The sequence below is a fragment of the Equus asinus genome, chromosome 17 (assembly GCF_041296235.1).
Source record: "Equus asinus isolate D_3611 breed Donkey chromosome 17, EquAss-T2T_v2, whole genome shotgun sequence".
NCBI classification, from domain to species: Eukaryota; Metazoa; Chordata; class Mammalia; order Perissodactyla; family Equidae; genus Equus; species Equus asinus.
In genome coordinates, this window is record NC_091806.1 from 48,915,316 (window position 1) to 48,929,588 (window position 14,273).

Sequence of the window (14,273 nt, forward strand, 5' to 3'; positions counted from 1 at the left end):
TTTTGTGCAAAGAGAAGCCCTCCGATATGGCCTGGGGTTTAGACGTCAGCACCTAATCTGCTAAATTACACATTCCAACCCTCTCGGCCTGGGGCTTTCGGCGGCTTCATAAGCCCTTTGTGTGTCACTGCCTGGAAGGTCCCGTCCTGGGGGTGGGGCGCGTCTCTGAGTCTCTGAACTTGCTCAGCCTCGGGTTACAGCCCTAAACGCCGTCAGCTTCCAGCACTTGCCCATAGACATCATTTACTTAGTTGCCTTTTATAAAAAAAAAAATTTTGAATTGTGGTAAAATACGCATAACACAAAATTTACCTTCCTGACCATTTCTAAGTGCACAGCTCAGTGGCATGAAGCATTTTCACGTTGTTGTGCAGACATCCCCACCATCCGTCTCCAGAACTTTCCATCTTCCCAAACTGAAACTCTGTCCCTGTTAAACACTGACTCGCCCTCCCTCCCCCACCATCCTACTGTCTGTCTCTGTGAGTCTGACTGCTCGAGTCCTCATTTAAGTGGAATCGCACAGTTTTGTCCCTTTGTGTCTGGCTTCTTTCACTCAGCATCAGGTCCTTGAGGTTCCTTCTTTTACACGACATTTTTCCTGGACCAACAAAGCCTTTCAGAGAGCTCAGGTCCTTTTCATACCTTCAATAAAGTAAGCGGACTAGCACGGCGTCTCACGTCCAGGGAGGGGTCCCGGTGCTGCGTCTGAGCGTCCTGCATTTCAGCTCACCCCCGAGTTAACCCAATGGCGAGTTCTTTTGAGCTGGAGTTCTGAGGGCGCCTTGAACAGTCCACGCTTTCTTTGCACGCCAATTGTGTGTTTACTTTTTAAACTTCATGGGGAAACATCCCAGGATTGAAAGATGCTTCCCCATGGGCTGGAGATGCTGTCACGGAGGCCTCGCATCCTGGGCCCTTCCTGGGGGCAGGCCTGGCTGAGCCACCGTTACAGGTGCCAGGGGCCCCAGCATGTGGGGGGGCAAGGCTGTGGGCCGCTGGTGTTCTGCCTCTGTGTCCAGGGCACCCTCCTGCTGAGCCCCATTGCGGCCCTGGCAGGGTTCCTGCATTCTTTCACGTTCCCAGGGCACCTGGCCGCTGCAGATACTGAAATGATGGCCGATAACATTCCGGACATCCCTGAGGCTGGCGCTGGCGGTCACAGCTCCCGAGGTGGATCAGCTGCAGGGGCACAAGCGGGGCATTGTCCCTCGGGACATGGAGCTGCCCTCGCCTCTGGCAGCGGCCGCCTCCTGCAGACATGCACACACCCTCCTGGGGAGTCCCATCGGGCAGCCTCGGCCACCCCACCGAGGTGACCTCTGTGGGGGTTGGTGTCCTCTCTCCCCCTGGCCCTGCTCCCCACGCCTGCCCAGCAAACAGGTCACATTCCTTCTTTCCTGGGCCTCCATCTCCCAGACCTCGGGGGTCTGTGGCTGCCTGATTTTGGGGCCTTGGGATGTGAGCTGGGACGGAGGGGTGGTGGCCAGCCCTGCAGAGGCAGGAGGGGCCATCAGGCGCCCCAGGCTGTGGGCCCCCAGGGGCAGGGACCCTGTCTGGCATCTCTGAGGCTCTCGGCCACCCAGGACAGGAGCACACCCTGTTAAATGATTCTTTGCAAACCCAGCACGGTGTATTCCAACATTTGAAGAGCTCTTTAGTCTTCGGAATACAGCAAGGCTGAAAAGGCACAACATGCAGGTAGAAATTGGCACCAGCCCCTCGTCCTCAGGGGAAGACCGTGCTCAGCCAGCCTGGGCAGAGCTCCTCAGGTGGGCCCCCCGCTCTGGCCCAGAGCCTCTGCTGTGGCTCTGTCTGCACCGGGGTCTCCCTGTGCACCTCTGACCGGGAGCTCGGGGTGGGGCACCCATCCTGACGTACCCTCCGTGGGGGACCATCAAAGTCTGTGCACAGGTGGGGCTTCTCCAGACAGATCCTCCCAATGGCTGACCACGCCCCCCCACCCCACCAACTTCAGTCTGTGTCCTGAGCATCGCCAGGCCGGGGTGTAGGGTGGAAGAGGCCCCTGGGCAGCCAGCGTGGCCGTGAGGTCCAGGAGCTGTGGGGTGCGTGGCTGGTTGACAGTGTGTCCAAGGCCTTGCTCAGGGCCGCTGTGCTCCGACTTGACACACGGTTCTAACAGGCTCCAACTCCTGCTTTCTGTCCTGTAGCTGAGGTCCTGCTCACAGCAACAGTGAATGGTGGGTTGCCTCCCTGGTAGCCCAGAACTGGAAAACTATCCTAAGCAGACACAGGGTCCAAAGGGCGCTGGAGTCTGTGGTCTTGGAGAAGAGAGACGAGCTCCCTTCCTGGGTCCCGAAGGATGGCCACGTTACAGCCTGGCGTGAGGCAGGTGCCACCATGATGCCCTGGAGAGGGCAGGAGAGGCCACAGGCCATTCTCTTTACTGCCTCTGTTCTGGCAGGCAGAAGACGTAGAGAATTTAGAACTTTTTGAGCACAACCTGGCCGTGGGGTCTGGGAAGCCCTGGGGCCTGGCCCTGGCCCGAAAGAGCCCCCTTCCCTCCTGGGCCTCACTTTCCTTACATGTGGGGCATAAAGCCTTGGGGACTGTGGTGTGGGGCGGGGGGCACGTGATAGGTGCGGCTGGTTTTGTTGGAGTGGGGACTGTCGGTCAGCTGAAAGATGGCCCCAGAGATGCCCATGTCCGGACCCCTAACCCTGTTTGTGACCTTACATGGCAAAAGGGGCTTTGCAAGTGTCACTCTGCGAAGGATCTTGATATGGGAGGTCATCCTGGACCACCTGGCAGCAGGGTCTTGGGGTGGGGAGAGAGCCTGGGCTCCCGGTGCTGGGTAGGGGGTCCGAGTCGTGGGCCGGCAGTCTCTCCACACCTGTGTCCCTGGGGCCACACTGTTGCTCCTCTGCTGTCCTGTCCCTGAGAACCCGCTGAGAGGGTGCTTGCAGACCCTGGAATGTCCCCTTAGAGGTCCCTCTCCCCCAGGCAGGAGGAGGGCTGGGAGCTTGGCTCGGTGACATCTAGGGACGGGGAAGGGCCGTGGAGGGTCGGGGGCCTTCAGGAAGCAAGGGCTCTTTGTCTTTATGGTTGGGGCTCGGTCAGAGCTGCCGTCTGTGGTATCGGTGTGCAGGCGGGCTGGTGGCCATCCTACCCCCTTCCCTTTGCTGAGTTCCTGGGCTCCAGCTATGGCCCCGGGGAGGAGAGAGCAGACAGCGGTCAGAGCAGCCAAGGCTCCAAGGCTCCAGCCCCTCGGGGAGCCCGGGGCCCTGGTGACACCCCGTTAACAGGTTAGCAGGAGTTAACCCAGTTAGCAGGAGTCGGCCCGCCATCCCCGGCAGGCTGGGTTCTGTGCTCTAACCACCAGGCGCCCTGTGGGGGCCGGGAGCTCCTGTCCCCCCTGGGCCCTTGGCTGCTCTGTGGACGCACTTGTAAGAACAGATACCAAATCTTATTAGATGTCACGTATGGAGACGTGGTCCCACCCCGAGAGGTCCCTGCATAAAGTGTGTGCCTCACTGATTCTCGTGGCATTCACAGGGTTGTGCATACATCACTACTGTCTAAGCTCAGAATACTTTCATCACTCCAAAAGGAAACCCCGTACCCACTGGCCGTCACTCCCTGTCCCTCTGGCCCTCGGTGACCCCCAGTCGGCTTCCTGTCCCTGTGGATTTCCCGTTCTGGGCATTTCATGTCTTCAGTGCCTGGCTTCTTGGCGCCATGTTGACGGTCCACCTGCCACAGCATGGTCAGAATGTCCTCCTTTTCTGCCAATGACGACACCTGCCGTGTGGGTGGGCTGTGCCTCGTGCACCCATTCACCGGCTGCTGGACACTTGGGTTTGGGTGGCCCTTTGAGTTCTTCCATCTGGGGAGGGGCGGGGCTTGGTCCTGCTGGGTGGGGTGGGCTGGGCATGGTGGGTGAGCCCCTCGACTCCCTGGACCTGGGCTTGTGTCTGTGGTGGGGGCGGAGGGGGCACGCTGGCCACAGGAGCTGACCAATGGGGCTGACCGCTGTGTCCTCCTGTCTCGCAGCTTCCTCATCGTCCTGGCCTGCCTCATCTTCAGCGTGCTGTCTACCATCGAGCAGTATGTCACTCTGGCCACAGGGACCCTCTTCTGGATGGTAAGTAGCAGCACGAAGGGCCGGCCAGCTGTCACTGCCACGCTGGACCTCCTCGTGTCCCAGGCGTGGGGGCTGTGGGTGGAGTGAGGGGCTCCTGGCCTCTCTCGCCTGCACGATGACCCTGTGCTGGAGCGCCCCTGCTGGCTGGCAGCTGTGGGCTTGCTCTGATACCCGGGACTGGGGGTGTGGAGACCCCCCACGCTTGCCAGGATGTGACCATCAGGCTGGAAGGGCCTCAGAATGAGAGGCACCTGGGCCTGGTGGTTTGGGAGGGCTTCCTAGAGGAGGAGGCAGCTGGGCTGGGAAGGAAGGACAGGAGGATGTAGGCACGAGGAGCTGGGACTGGGGTTAGCAGGGGCCTGCGCTGTGGCTCCGGTCTGGGTGACTCCTGACTTGGATTATGGCTGGTACCCGGACCCTGCACATGTCCCAGCCCCTGCCCACAGCCTACACCCAGAGTGTCCCCACCCTGGCCACCTGATGGCTCCTTCCACAGGCCTTCGAGGCTCTCAGCCCTCGTGCCTGTGTCCCTGGCCCCAGAATAGGCGTTCAGAGGTGGCGCGAGGACAGAAGGGGTTTCCAGTGCCGGCCCCGCCCCGACCCTGCCCACCTGTCCGAGCCCCTCCCTCTGAGAGTGGGGTCTGAGGGCTCTTCTCCCTGCAACTAGCTGTGAGCGCCGAGCGACAGGGCCTGGGAGGGGTCCCCACAGCCTCGGGTCAGCATGGCCCTGGCGAGGCCTGGGAGCCAGCACTGAGAAGGACTCACGCCGCCTCGGTTACGCTGGGCCAGGTGCAGTGGGGACACCTCAAAGGTGGCCTGGCTGTGAAGCTGCAGAGAAGGTGGGACACAGGGGCCTGCTCCTGTCCCCAGGAGGCGGCCTGAACGCTGACGGCTGTGGGCATGGGGCCTGTGGGACGGCGGCATCTTTCTGTCTCTGCATTTTTGTGTCTTATCTGCGACGTCCCCACCACCTACGCAAGCAGCACCTGCACCCACTCCCGGGCTGGGTTCCTCTGGGCCCTGTGTGTCTTCCCTTCGTGCTTCTGGACTTCGGTTTACAGGAAAGCCTCCCCTCTCCGAGAGGATGGAGGACCTCGCCCATGATTTCTTCCGGCGCTTGTGTGGGTTACTCTCGTGTTTTTAAATTGTCGCTGGCAGTTGAGAGCGTCCCGACGTGCGGCATGAGGAACAGACCCGCTCTTGTTCCATGCCCCTGGCCTTCGGTCACCCAGTGCCGCTCCTTCAGAGTCTGGCTCTCCTCCCCGGCTCGAGGGGCCGTGTTTATCGTCAACCAGCTGTCCAGATGCGCGTGGGTCTCCCCCGGGCTCCTCCAGGTCTGTTCCGCTGTCTGTTGGGCTCGTCCCCAGGGCCACGCTGCTTTGATGATGTGTGTCCTAGGTCTGTTTGATCGCGGGACGTGATGGCTGTGCACGGCTGTGTTCAGGGGCTCCCTGGCACGTCTGGTTCGATTGTTCTTCCCAGTGACCTTTGTAGTCAGCTTGTCTGGCTCCTGGGAAAAATCGGATGGAATCTGGTGAAGGGCTCTGGGGGAGACGGGCACCTCTCTGGTGTGGGGTCTTCCTGTCCACGGTCATGGTGGTCTGTCCATCTGGAGGGTTTTATGGTTTCGTAACACAGGCTTTCGAAAGTCGTCGTTAGGTTTATTCCTAATGCTACTAATCATTGTTTGTGGCCCTCACAGATGGCATCTTCTCTTCCATTATGTTTTCTGGAGGTTTTTGGTGTACGTGAACACCATGGGTTTCTGTCCCTGGCATAGCCTGGGGTGTCACTACACTCTGCCATCGTTGTCCGTAGTCTTTCCTCTGGGCCTTTAGGGTTTTCTGGGTGTGGAGCCGGCCAGCAGGTGCGTGCTGCAGCGCGTGGGGCTTTGGCGCACCGGCCTCCGTTGGTCACAGTGGCTCCTCCTGCTTCTCCGGAAGGAATGTGCCGGCCTCGGGCGGGCGGAGGGACGTGTGTTTGCTCAGGTCGGGAGGCGTCCTTCGAGTCCGATGTGAGGCCTGATTTTAACGTGACGGTGTTGCCTCTTGTCCGGTGCTTCTGCTGTATCCTTGGAGATGGCCGGGTCTGAGGACGTCCTGATGTTGGTCCTCTCACGTCCCCTGGGTGACCCCCTGGGGTCCCGGTGTGTTGTTCTGCTGTCCTATCAGGTTATACGTTCTCATGGAAGAGCAGGGACAGGCTCAACGGCAAAAAGTAGGCTAGCCGCCATCCTAGTGAGAGGGACCGCCTTTGGGTCACGCCTGCGTCACCCCTCCCTCTGGTCGTGGGAACCTGTGGAAGCTGCCGAGGGTGCCAGCCGGGTCCCTGCTGAGGCCCCGGGAGCTGCAGCTCCATGGGGCAGGCCGGCCGCTCCTGCACTTGGGTGGTGTGTCGGCCACCACTGGCCTAGAGAGAAATGTCCCCAAACCCCTGCTCTGGGTGGGCCCTGGGGCAGGCCGGGCGGGTCCATCTCCCCTGCAGGTGAGCGGTGGGCAGAAGTGACGCTTTTGTCTGTCATGGGTGTCCCAGGTGCCCTCGCCAGCCCTGTGCCTGCTTCCTGGAGTAGGGACCGCCCTTCCCGCTGGCCAGACAGCAAAGGAGGCGCTGGATGGTGGACAGCAGGGGTGGGGCGGGCGTCTCTGGTGCTTTGGGATTTCATGCGGTGCTTCGAGCGCCAGCCTGGACCCCATAAAGCACGGCTGCTCTGCGAGTTGCTCCTCGGGTCCTCTCCTCACGGCAGGTGCTGAGCTCCTTGTCCGCTGGAGACCGAGGCTTCAGGAGGCAGTGGCTGGAAGGCGCCCGGGGGACCCTGCCGAGTGGGGCCCAGACTCCAAGCCTGCCCTCCTGCTGTGTGTACGTGCTGGGGCCCTGGGTGGGGCCAGGGGCCTGGTTGGCCTTGCTCCCTCTGTGTGAGTGTCCTGGGGCCGCCGGAACAAAGTGCCCGAGACTGGGCAGCTTAAATAACAGACATTTAGTGTCTCCTGGTCCTGGAGGCTGGACGTCCCAGATGCAGGTGTCGGCAGGGCTGGTTCCCCCTGAGGCCTCCCTCCTTGGTGTGTAGATGCCGTCTCCTCCCTGTGTCCTCACATGGTTGTCCTTCTGTGTGCGTGTCTGTGCCCTGGTCTCTTCTTATAAGGACCCCATTCACACTGGATCAGGGCCCATCCTAGTGACCTCTCTCTACCTTAATCCTTTAAAAGGCCCTCTTTCCAAGAAAGTCACATTCTGAGGTGCTGTGGGTTTGGGCTCCAACACATGAATTTTAGGGGGACACCGTTCAGCCCATATAACCCCTGGATGTCTTCAGTCAGTCCTTCCACTGCTGGGAGCTTCACCCTCGGGTTTTGAGTGGCTCCGACAACACCTAGTTCCTGGGCTGATGTGAGGAGCACCAGGTGCCCCCTCCTGGGCCCTGCATCCAGGCGCTGTCGGAACCGAGGGTCCTGAGTTCAGGTGGTGGCTCACCACGTCCTGGTGCAGCTGGGAGGGTGGGATGGAGAGGGGATCAAACTTGCAGCGGCCCAGCAGGCGGGGACCTCCACGGACCTGCCCCATGCTCCCAGGAATCACCGCTGATGTACCTGTGAGATCCCACGCCCCACGCGGGGGGTGGAAACCAGACCAGTGGAGGGGTTACCCCCATGACAACCTGGGGACTAGGGACCTGGTGGTCCGTCCTGCACTCTCCTCCCAGACTAGCCAGAAGCCCTTCTCATGTTCAGACAGAGCTCGCCATCGAGGTTTCATGGCACAGTGGGGCCCAGAGCTGGGGAGGTGGCCAAGGGCCCCTGTCACATCCCTGCTGCCCGCCTGCCCACCGTCTCCCTCCTTGGCACCAACCTCTCCCGCCCGCCTGACATCTTTAAGGCTTGCCTGCCACCTGGTGGCCATTCTCTGAACTGCGCACACCGTTTCCCAGGCTGAGGATGGGGCTCAACATGGGCTGGGGGACACCCGGGTGCAGGTCCTGGGCCCAGTTCCCTCTCCCTCAGGGACCCGGGGTGGGTGTGCTGTGAACAGCTCCCCTACCCCAAGCAGAGAGCCCACTGCTGCTCTGGTCCCGTCCCCCTTTCCACCCCTGTGAGGGTGGAGACCCTGTGCCTCCTCCCTTGTCCCCGGTTCTCTCACATCAGCCATCTCCCTGCCACCCTCGTGTCCCACCAGCCGCCCTCCTTACACAGCGGCCATTGGTTGGGGGCGGGGAGCTTTCCAAAACAAACATCTGATCATTTCAGAAGCTCCCTGTGGCATTTGGAACCAACTCAGCCTCTCTCTCTCGGGCCCCAAAGTGCCAACATTCAGGGAACCCTGCCCCCGCACCTCCCTCTACCTCATTCGCTCCCTCCACTCCAGCACACTGTTTGCTGACCCTCGGATGCTCCTGCTGCCTCAGGGCCTTTGCACGTGCTCTCCTAGTGGCCCAGCTGTTTCTCTGGCATATTACAGGACCAGCTTCTTGTCCAGTTTTAGGCCTCGCCTTGGTTGTCACTTCCTTGGTGCACCCTCCCTGACCTGCCGTTTGTGGGGTCCCCATCCCTCCCTCCCATCGCGCCCCGCTCCTTTCTCGGCAATCTGGGTGTGACAGGGGCTCTGTGGGTGGGTTCAAGGTGTTCCATCTCCTCACTCCATCCCACGCTCCCTGAAGGCAGGGGCCCAGGGCCGTGCTCACGCTGCATGCCCAGCTTGGTGCCTCCGGGTTTGGAACCCCCTCCTTTGAGCCCATGTGCCCAGAGCTGCTCCCAAGGGGCACTCCCAGTTGCTGTGTGGTCCTGGGCCTCAGTTTCCCCACCTTTAAAATGGAGGGGGTAGGCAGGACCACCTCAGAATTACCCTTCCGATGGCCTTGCCAGGGTTTCCAAGGACTTTCCAACTCGTTGACCATGTGGAGACGAATCCTTCGAGGTGGGTTTGAGCTGGCTGTGTCCGGCTGCCACTGGAGAGTCACGGCCATGGGGGTAGGGGGCATTGGGGTCACAGCAGGAATGAGGCAACCATGGGGCCCAGCCTCCAGGGGCCGGTGTGAATTATGTTTGTGGTGGGGCCAGGAAGGAGGTGTGAGGTGAAGAGGCACTTGGGGTGAGATGTGTCTGTGGGGATGCTGAGGGCTTCCCGGAGGAGGGGACCCCCTCCCAGGAGACGGAGAAGGAGGAGTAAGTGGGTGTCGGGGGGTGGGGGTGGACAGCACAGGCAGGGAGCCCGCCCACAGCTCAGAGCCTCCCGGATGGGCTGGACACACAGGCCCTGGGGCTTGAGGCCCAGGCGGAAATCGGGGGCTTCCTGGGGGGGCTTCGGCCTGCGGGAAGGGGGTGTTGACCCCCGGCAGAGGGAGACCGGTGCGGGCATGAGGAGTGGGCTTCAGAAGCGGAGTTTGCAGCCCCCGGAGTGGGGCGCGCCCGGCCCTGCGCCCTAGGACACCAGGTGGCGCTGCCGTCTGCCTAATGCGGGCGCCGCTGGCCCGGGCCCAGAGCGCGGAGCGAGCGCGGGAGCCAGACCGCAGCCGGGGCCCCCGAGGGGCGAGGTGGGCTCCGCGCGAGGGTTCGGAGAGCAGCGTGATGTTTAGATGGTGGAAAAAAAGTCCTTCAGCGCTGTGTTTTCCCAGAGAGCCCATATTTCTTCATTTCTTTCCCTAGCTCGGCTTTTATGGTGCCAGAAAGCTGTTATCTCAGCTCCGTGCAAGGAAGGCCCGGGGCGGCCTCGGAGGGATTAAGCTTTCTGCTGAACCAGGGATATTCGGTGGGCCTGAAAAAGCCATTTCGGGAGGAATCTCATCTCTGCTTCGGGTCCGTCCCGGAACTGTTAAGAGGCACGTGAGAGATCTGAGCTTTTGTCTGTGGCTGCCTGGGGAGAAAGGCCACTTCTGGGGTAGCCAAGACGGCTCCCGACACGGTTCCTGAATCCAGAGGAAGCCCAGTGTGCGCGCGTGTGCTTGTGTGCCTGACTGCTTGTGCACATTGCCACGTGCGCGCGTGGACAGTGCGTGTCCGCGTCTTTGCGCTTTGCGCCTGCGTTTCTGTGTGCGCGCGCGCGCCCTGGGAGCGCGTTCCGGGTCTGGGTGGCCCCTCTGTGTGACTCCCCGCCCTGCCACGGTGGCAGAAACCCCCCCCACTCCCTGCAGCAACAGACCCTACCCCAGCCCAGGTGTCTCTCAAATGGAAGCCTTTTTTTTTTTTCTTTTTCAAATCCCACACAAAGAGAGAGGCACTCAAAGCACAACACGAACCCAGGGTGTTCCGTGCCTGCTGGTGGAGAGCAGACCGGGGATTGTCCTGCGATGCCTGTGGTTGAAAACCCCGGAGCCGCGGCCCGGAGGCCTGGGGGATGAGGTCATCGCTGCGGCTTCCTCCCTCGCTGCTGAGGCTCCCTCAGCCCCGCCGCCGCCGGCACCCAGCCCTCCCGCCAGCTGGATTGTGCGCCCCCCCCAAGTGCAGAGCCCGACCCTCCGGTTCTCTGGGCCTCAGTTTCTCAGCTGCAAAATGAGGCCCCACAGAGACTCTGTGGGCCCCCCCCAAGAAACCCTTGGTGGGTCCCCCATTTCTGTGGAACAAGATGCAGGCTTTGTCCCCGGTCCCCCGAGCCCAGCTCGCATTTGCATGGGCCCCTGCAGACCACACGGTTCCAGTGTCTGCTCTCCACATCCTTCAAATGCCGGTGGAGACGATTGTGTTAATGTCAGGGCTGGCCGCTGCCATCACCCAGAGCTCGCCTGTGCACGCCCTCTGCAATGTCCTTCTCGCACGAGGGGCTGCGGAGTGGCTTAAGTCACTTCTGCCCAAGGTCAGGGCACCGGCGGGTGGCCCAGGTTTTCCATTAACAAACCCCAAGGTCTTATTTTCTCTGTGGCCGACTCCTGCTGGCACTGCTCCGCTCACCCAGGCTTTGCCTCCCTACTTGGTGAACTCCTACATTTGCAACAGAGCCCCGCTCCTGCAGAGGTGCTTGTGGGACACCTTCCTGCTCCCCTCCCCGCCCCCCCCCCCCGCGGTGTCGCCTGCCGCCTCCCCTGGACCTCAGCGTCCTCCGGGAAGACCTCATCTCCCTGCTTTGGAGGCTTGAATTCCTTTGCCTCTTTGTCCCCGGCGCATGAGAGCTGCGTGGTGAGAATTGGTTCCCCCCACCCCGGCCTTCTCTGATGTTCTGCCCCGGAATGTAGCCCCCCCCCACCCCGGTGGACTCTTGCTTGGGGTGCTGTCTCCTACATTTGTTCAGCCAGCAAATATTTATTAAGCACCACGTGCCAGGTCTGTGTGCAAATAGGTTGGGCTCTCGGGAGCAGGACCTGGGCTTCTTGTCTGCACCCCCGGGACCCTTACTGCAGGGCCCTGTGTAAGAGGGGGCCAGTGCCCAAGATGGGGGAGGGACTGACCCCCCACCCCCGGCATTGGAAGGCAGTGGCGCACGCACCCTCCTGCTTGCACACCTGCATTTGCACATATGTGTTCCACTAGGCCACAGTCGGGCTGTTGCTGGCTCAGGCGTCTAGTTGTCCCTCTGCAGGGTGGCGGTCTCAGCTGCCCCCCTGGGGAGCTGACTTTCCATGCAAGCCAGAGCCTCGCTGGTTTCAGGGAGAAACACTAAGAGCTAAGAAGTGCCCTAAACAACCGAAGCCCGTATTCCGGATGTTTCTGTGCTGGTAAATGAGAAGGGCAGGATTTCTCTCCAGGTGGCTCTGGCAGGTAGAGGGACAAGCGGTGCTGCCTGGAACCAGTGGGTGTGGGGTCTGGTTGCACAGCCCGATGGTGCCGAGTGGCCTACAGCTCTGCTCAGCAGGACTTAGGGTGGCCCCGTGTGAGGCTGCAAGAAGGAATCTCCTGCTCATCTGCCCCAGGGCCCCACTGATGCCGACCCCAGGGAGACAGCGTGGAGGGACGCTGGCCTCCAGGAGGAGGAGGGGTCTGGGGTGGACATGGGGGTCCATGGCTGCTCCTCAGACCATGAGGAAGGGACTGGCATAGACAGTGTGTGTCTGGTGGGGGCGAGCCTGTGTGGGGCCACCCCCGCAAGCCATGTCGGGGGTAGGGAGACCCAGGCAGCCGCTGCAGCTCCCCCCGGGTCTGGGTCCCTGAGTGAGTTTGTGAACAGAGTCTTAAGGGCTACCAAGCAGAATTTGAAAACACTGCCCCCAAGGAAACTCAGCCAACTTGCCAGAGCCCCCGTGCAGGCTGGGGCCCCTGAGAACAAGAGCCCTGCCCCTCCTTGGTGAGTCTGTGGCCAGCAGCCTGCGCCATGTCCAGAGCCCGCACACCGGGCCGCCTGGCGCCGCCTGCCCACGCACTGCAGCCCCTTGCTGCCTCGGACCCCTGAGCGCCCTGCTGTCCACCCCAGGTCAGTGGGCGTGCTTCATGGTGAATCCCTGTGTTTAGAGTGGCTTTTTGTCGTCGTGTGTGGTTGTCACTGGTTTTTGGCCTCCTTGACCAAGAGCGACTTTGCTCCTCCCTTCGTGGTTTCCCTCCTGGGCTTTGGGCAAATGCCATTGTCCCACTTTATGAAGGGGACAGTCCCCAGGGCCCTGAGGATGTCTGAGCAGGAGAAGGCCGAGGGCTTGAGGCTTGTGGGGCCCAGGGCGGTGGCTCAGGCTGTCCCCACCACGGGGGACGTAATTTACACCCCCCCCCCCGCAGGTCCCCTGTCCTCGGTGGGGGTTGCAGGGTTTGGGCTGGCCGCGTTCCTGGCCTGGAGGCAGCTGCTCCTGAGGGGGACAGCTGACATTCCTTCATGCGGGGTCTGCCCTCAGCCCAGAGCCGTGAAAACGGGAATCCTCAGCTGTAACCGGAACCTTCCATGAGTACACCGGGCCCTGTGTGTGGAGGGGTCCTACGGTGACTCGTTTCTGTAACAAAGACACCCTCTGTGAAGCCCCCAGTGGGCCTCACGTTATCTGCTGCGGGCCAGAATTGTCCTATCCATCAAGTCTGTTCGAACAGGGCACGGGGGACTTGCGCAGGAGGGAGAGGAAACTGCGGAAAATGTTGGAAACTTCCCTAATAAACACGTAACCGGATCCCGAGCCAGTGGTCTGAGGGCCGCGCTCCCGGCCGGCGGGGCGGTGTCTGTCCGCTGGGGCCCGTGCAGAGGGAGGAACACAGGCCCCCTGGGATGGAGGAGCTTGCGGGTGTGCTCGGCCCACAGTGCTCCCAGTCCTGGGGGGCAGGGGCACGTCCACCTGCAGCCCCAGGTCACCTGGGAAGGGGCATCTGTTCCCCCTCCCCCACCAGACACCTCTCCCACATTCCCCACCGGTGCCGCTGGGGCTGTAGGTTCCAGCCTCGCCTCCTGAGGGAAAGGGGGAGGTGGCCCTGGCTTGTGCCTAGAGGAGGGTCCTCTCGGGTCCCGGGGAGATTCCACAATGGCCAAGAGGAGGCCCCAAGACCAGCCAGGGCTGAGCCGGCAGGGCTCCCGGCTCTGTGAGCCACCGGTGGCTGGCCCTGGCTGTTTGTTTCCCTGGTGTTTCCTGTTTTCAAGCTGTAAAACCAAGGGACACAAGGTGAATGCGGCATCTCAGACCACCTGTGGGTGCGGGGGGCTTTGCCGGGAGCCCTGGGGGGAGCCCCCGGCCCGCGCCCTACGGCTCTGTCTGCCACGGCCGTGTCTCCCTCATCCTCCCTGCTGCAGCCTGTTTGTCTTGGTGCACAGGCCCCAGGGGAGCCTGGCAGAGCTGCGGGGTGACCTCATGTCCCATTGGGCAGGAGGAGCACGGGGTGGGATCACCCAGGTACCGGCTCAGCGGGCCCCACGGCCTCTCCTGGCACCTGGGGTGCGCGGTTTCCAGGCTTGTCTCCCTGACACTCCCAAGTGTCTGGCTGGTCTCATATTTGCCACCTCTGCCACTGTGCCCCCTCTTTTCTTTGCTTTCCTCTTTTCATAATCATGACGAGTGGGCTCCAGGTTGGTAACCAAAGGTGGAGCCGCTCCGGTCAGGGTGCTGGCGTGGTTGGGGAGAGGGGGACCGCCGGCTCTAGTCCATCGGGGTGCTTAGCTCAGCCTCTGGTGTTGGCAGGAAGGCCCCGTCAGGGCCAGACGCAGGAGGGCCTCTTGCCCTTCAAGAAGGTGACGACTATCCAAGGAGGGGGGCCTCTTCCCATGCACCCAGGCTGCCAGGTTGAGTGTTAAACATGAAGTCAAAGAAACCACGGGGAGTGTTACATAAGAAGTCAGAGACGTCATGGGC

General features: G+C 61.7%; 1 protein-coding gene across 5 annotated transcripts in view; it reads left to right on the top strand.

Annotated features, from left to right (window-relative positions):
• Nucleotides 1-14,273, top strand: part of KCNQ1 (potassium voltage-gated channel subfamily Q member 1) — a 337,726-nt gene that overhangs the window by 46,855 nt on the left and 276,598 nt on the right. For all 5 annotated transcript variants that reach the window (XM_070488417.1, XM_070488419.1, XM_070488420.1 and 2 more), the window contains exon 2: nucleotides 4,015-4,105. In XM_070488417.1, the coding sequence (XP_070344518.1) occupies nucleotides 4,015-4,105 (91 nt within the window). The remainder of the gene's footprint in view (nucleotides 1-4,014; nucleotides 4,106-14,273) is intronic.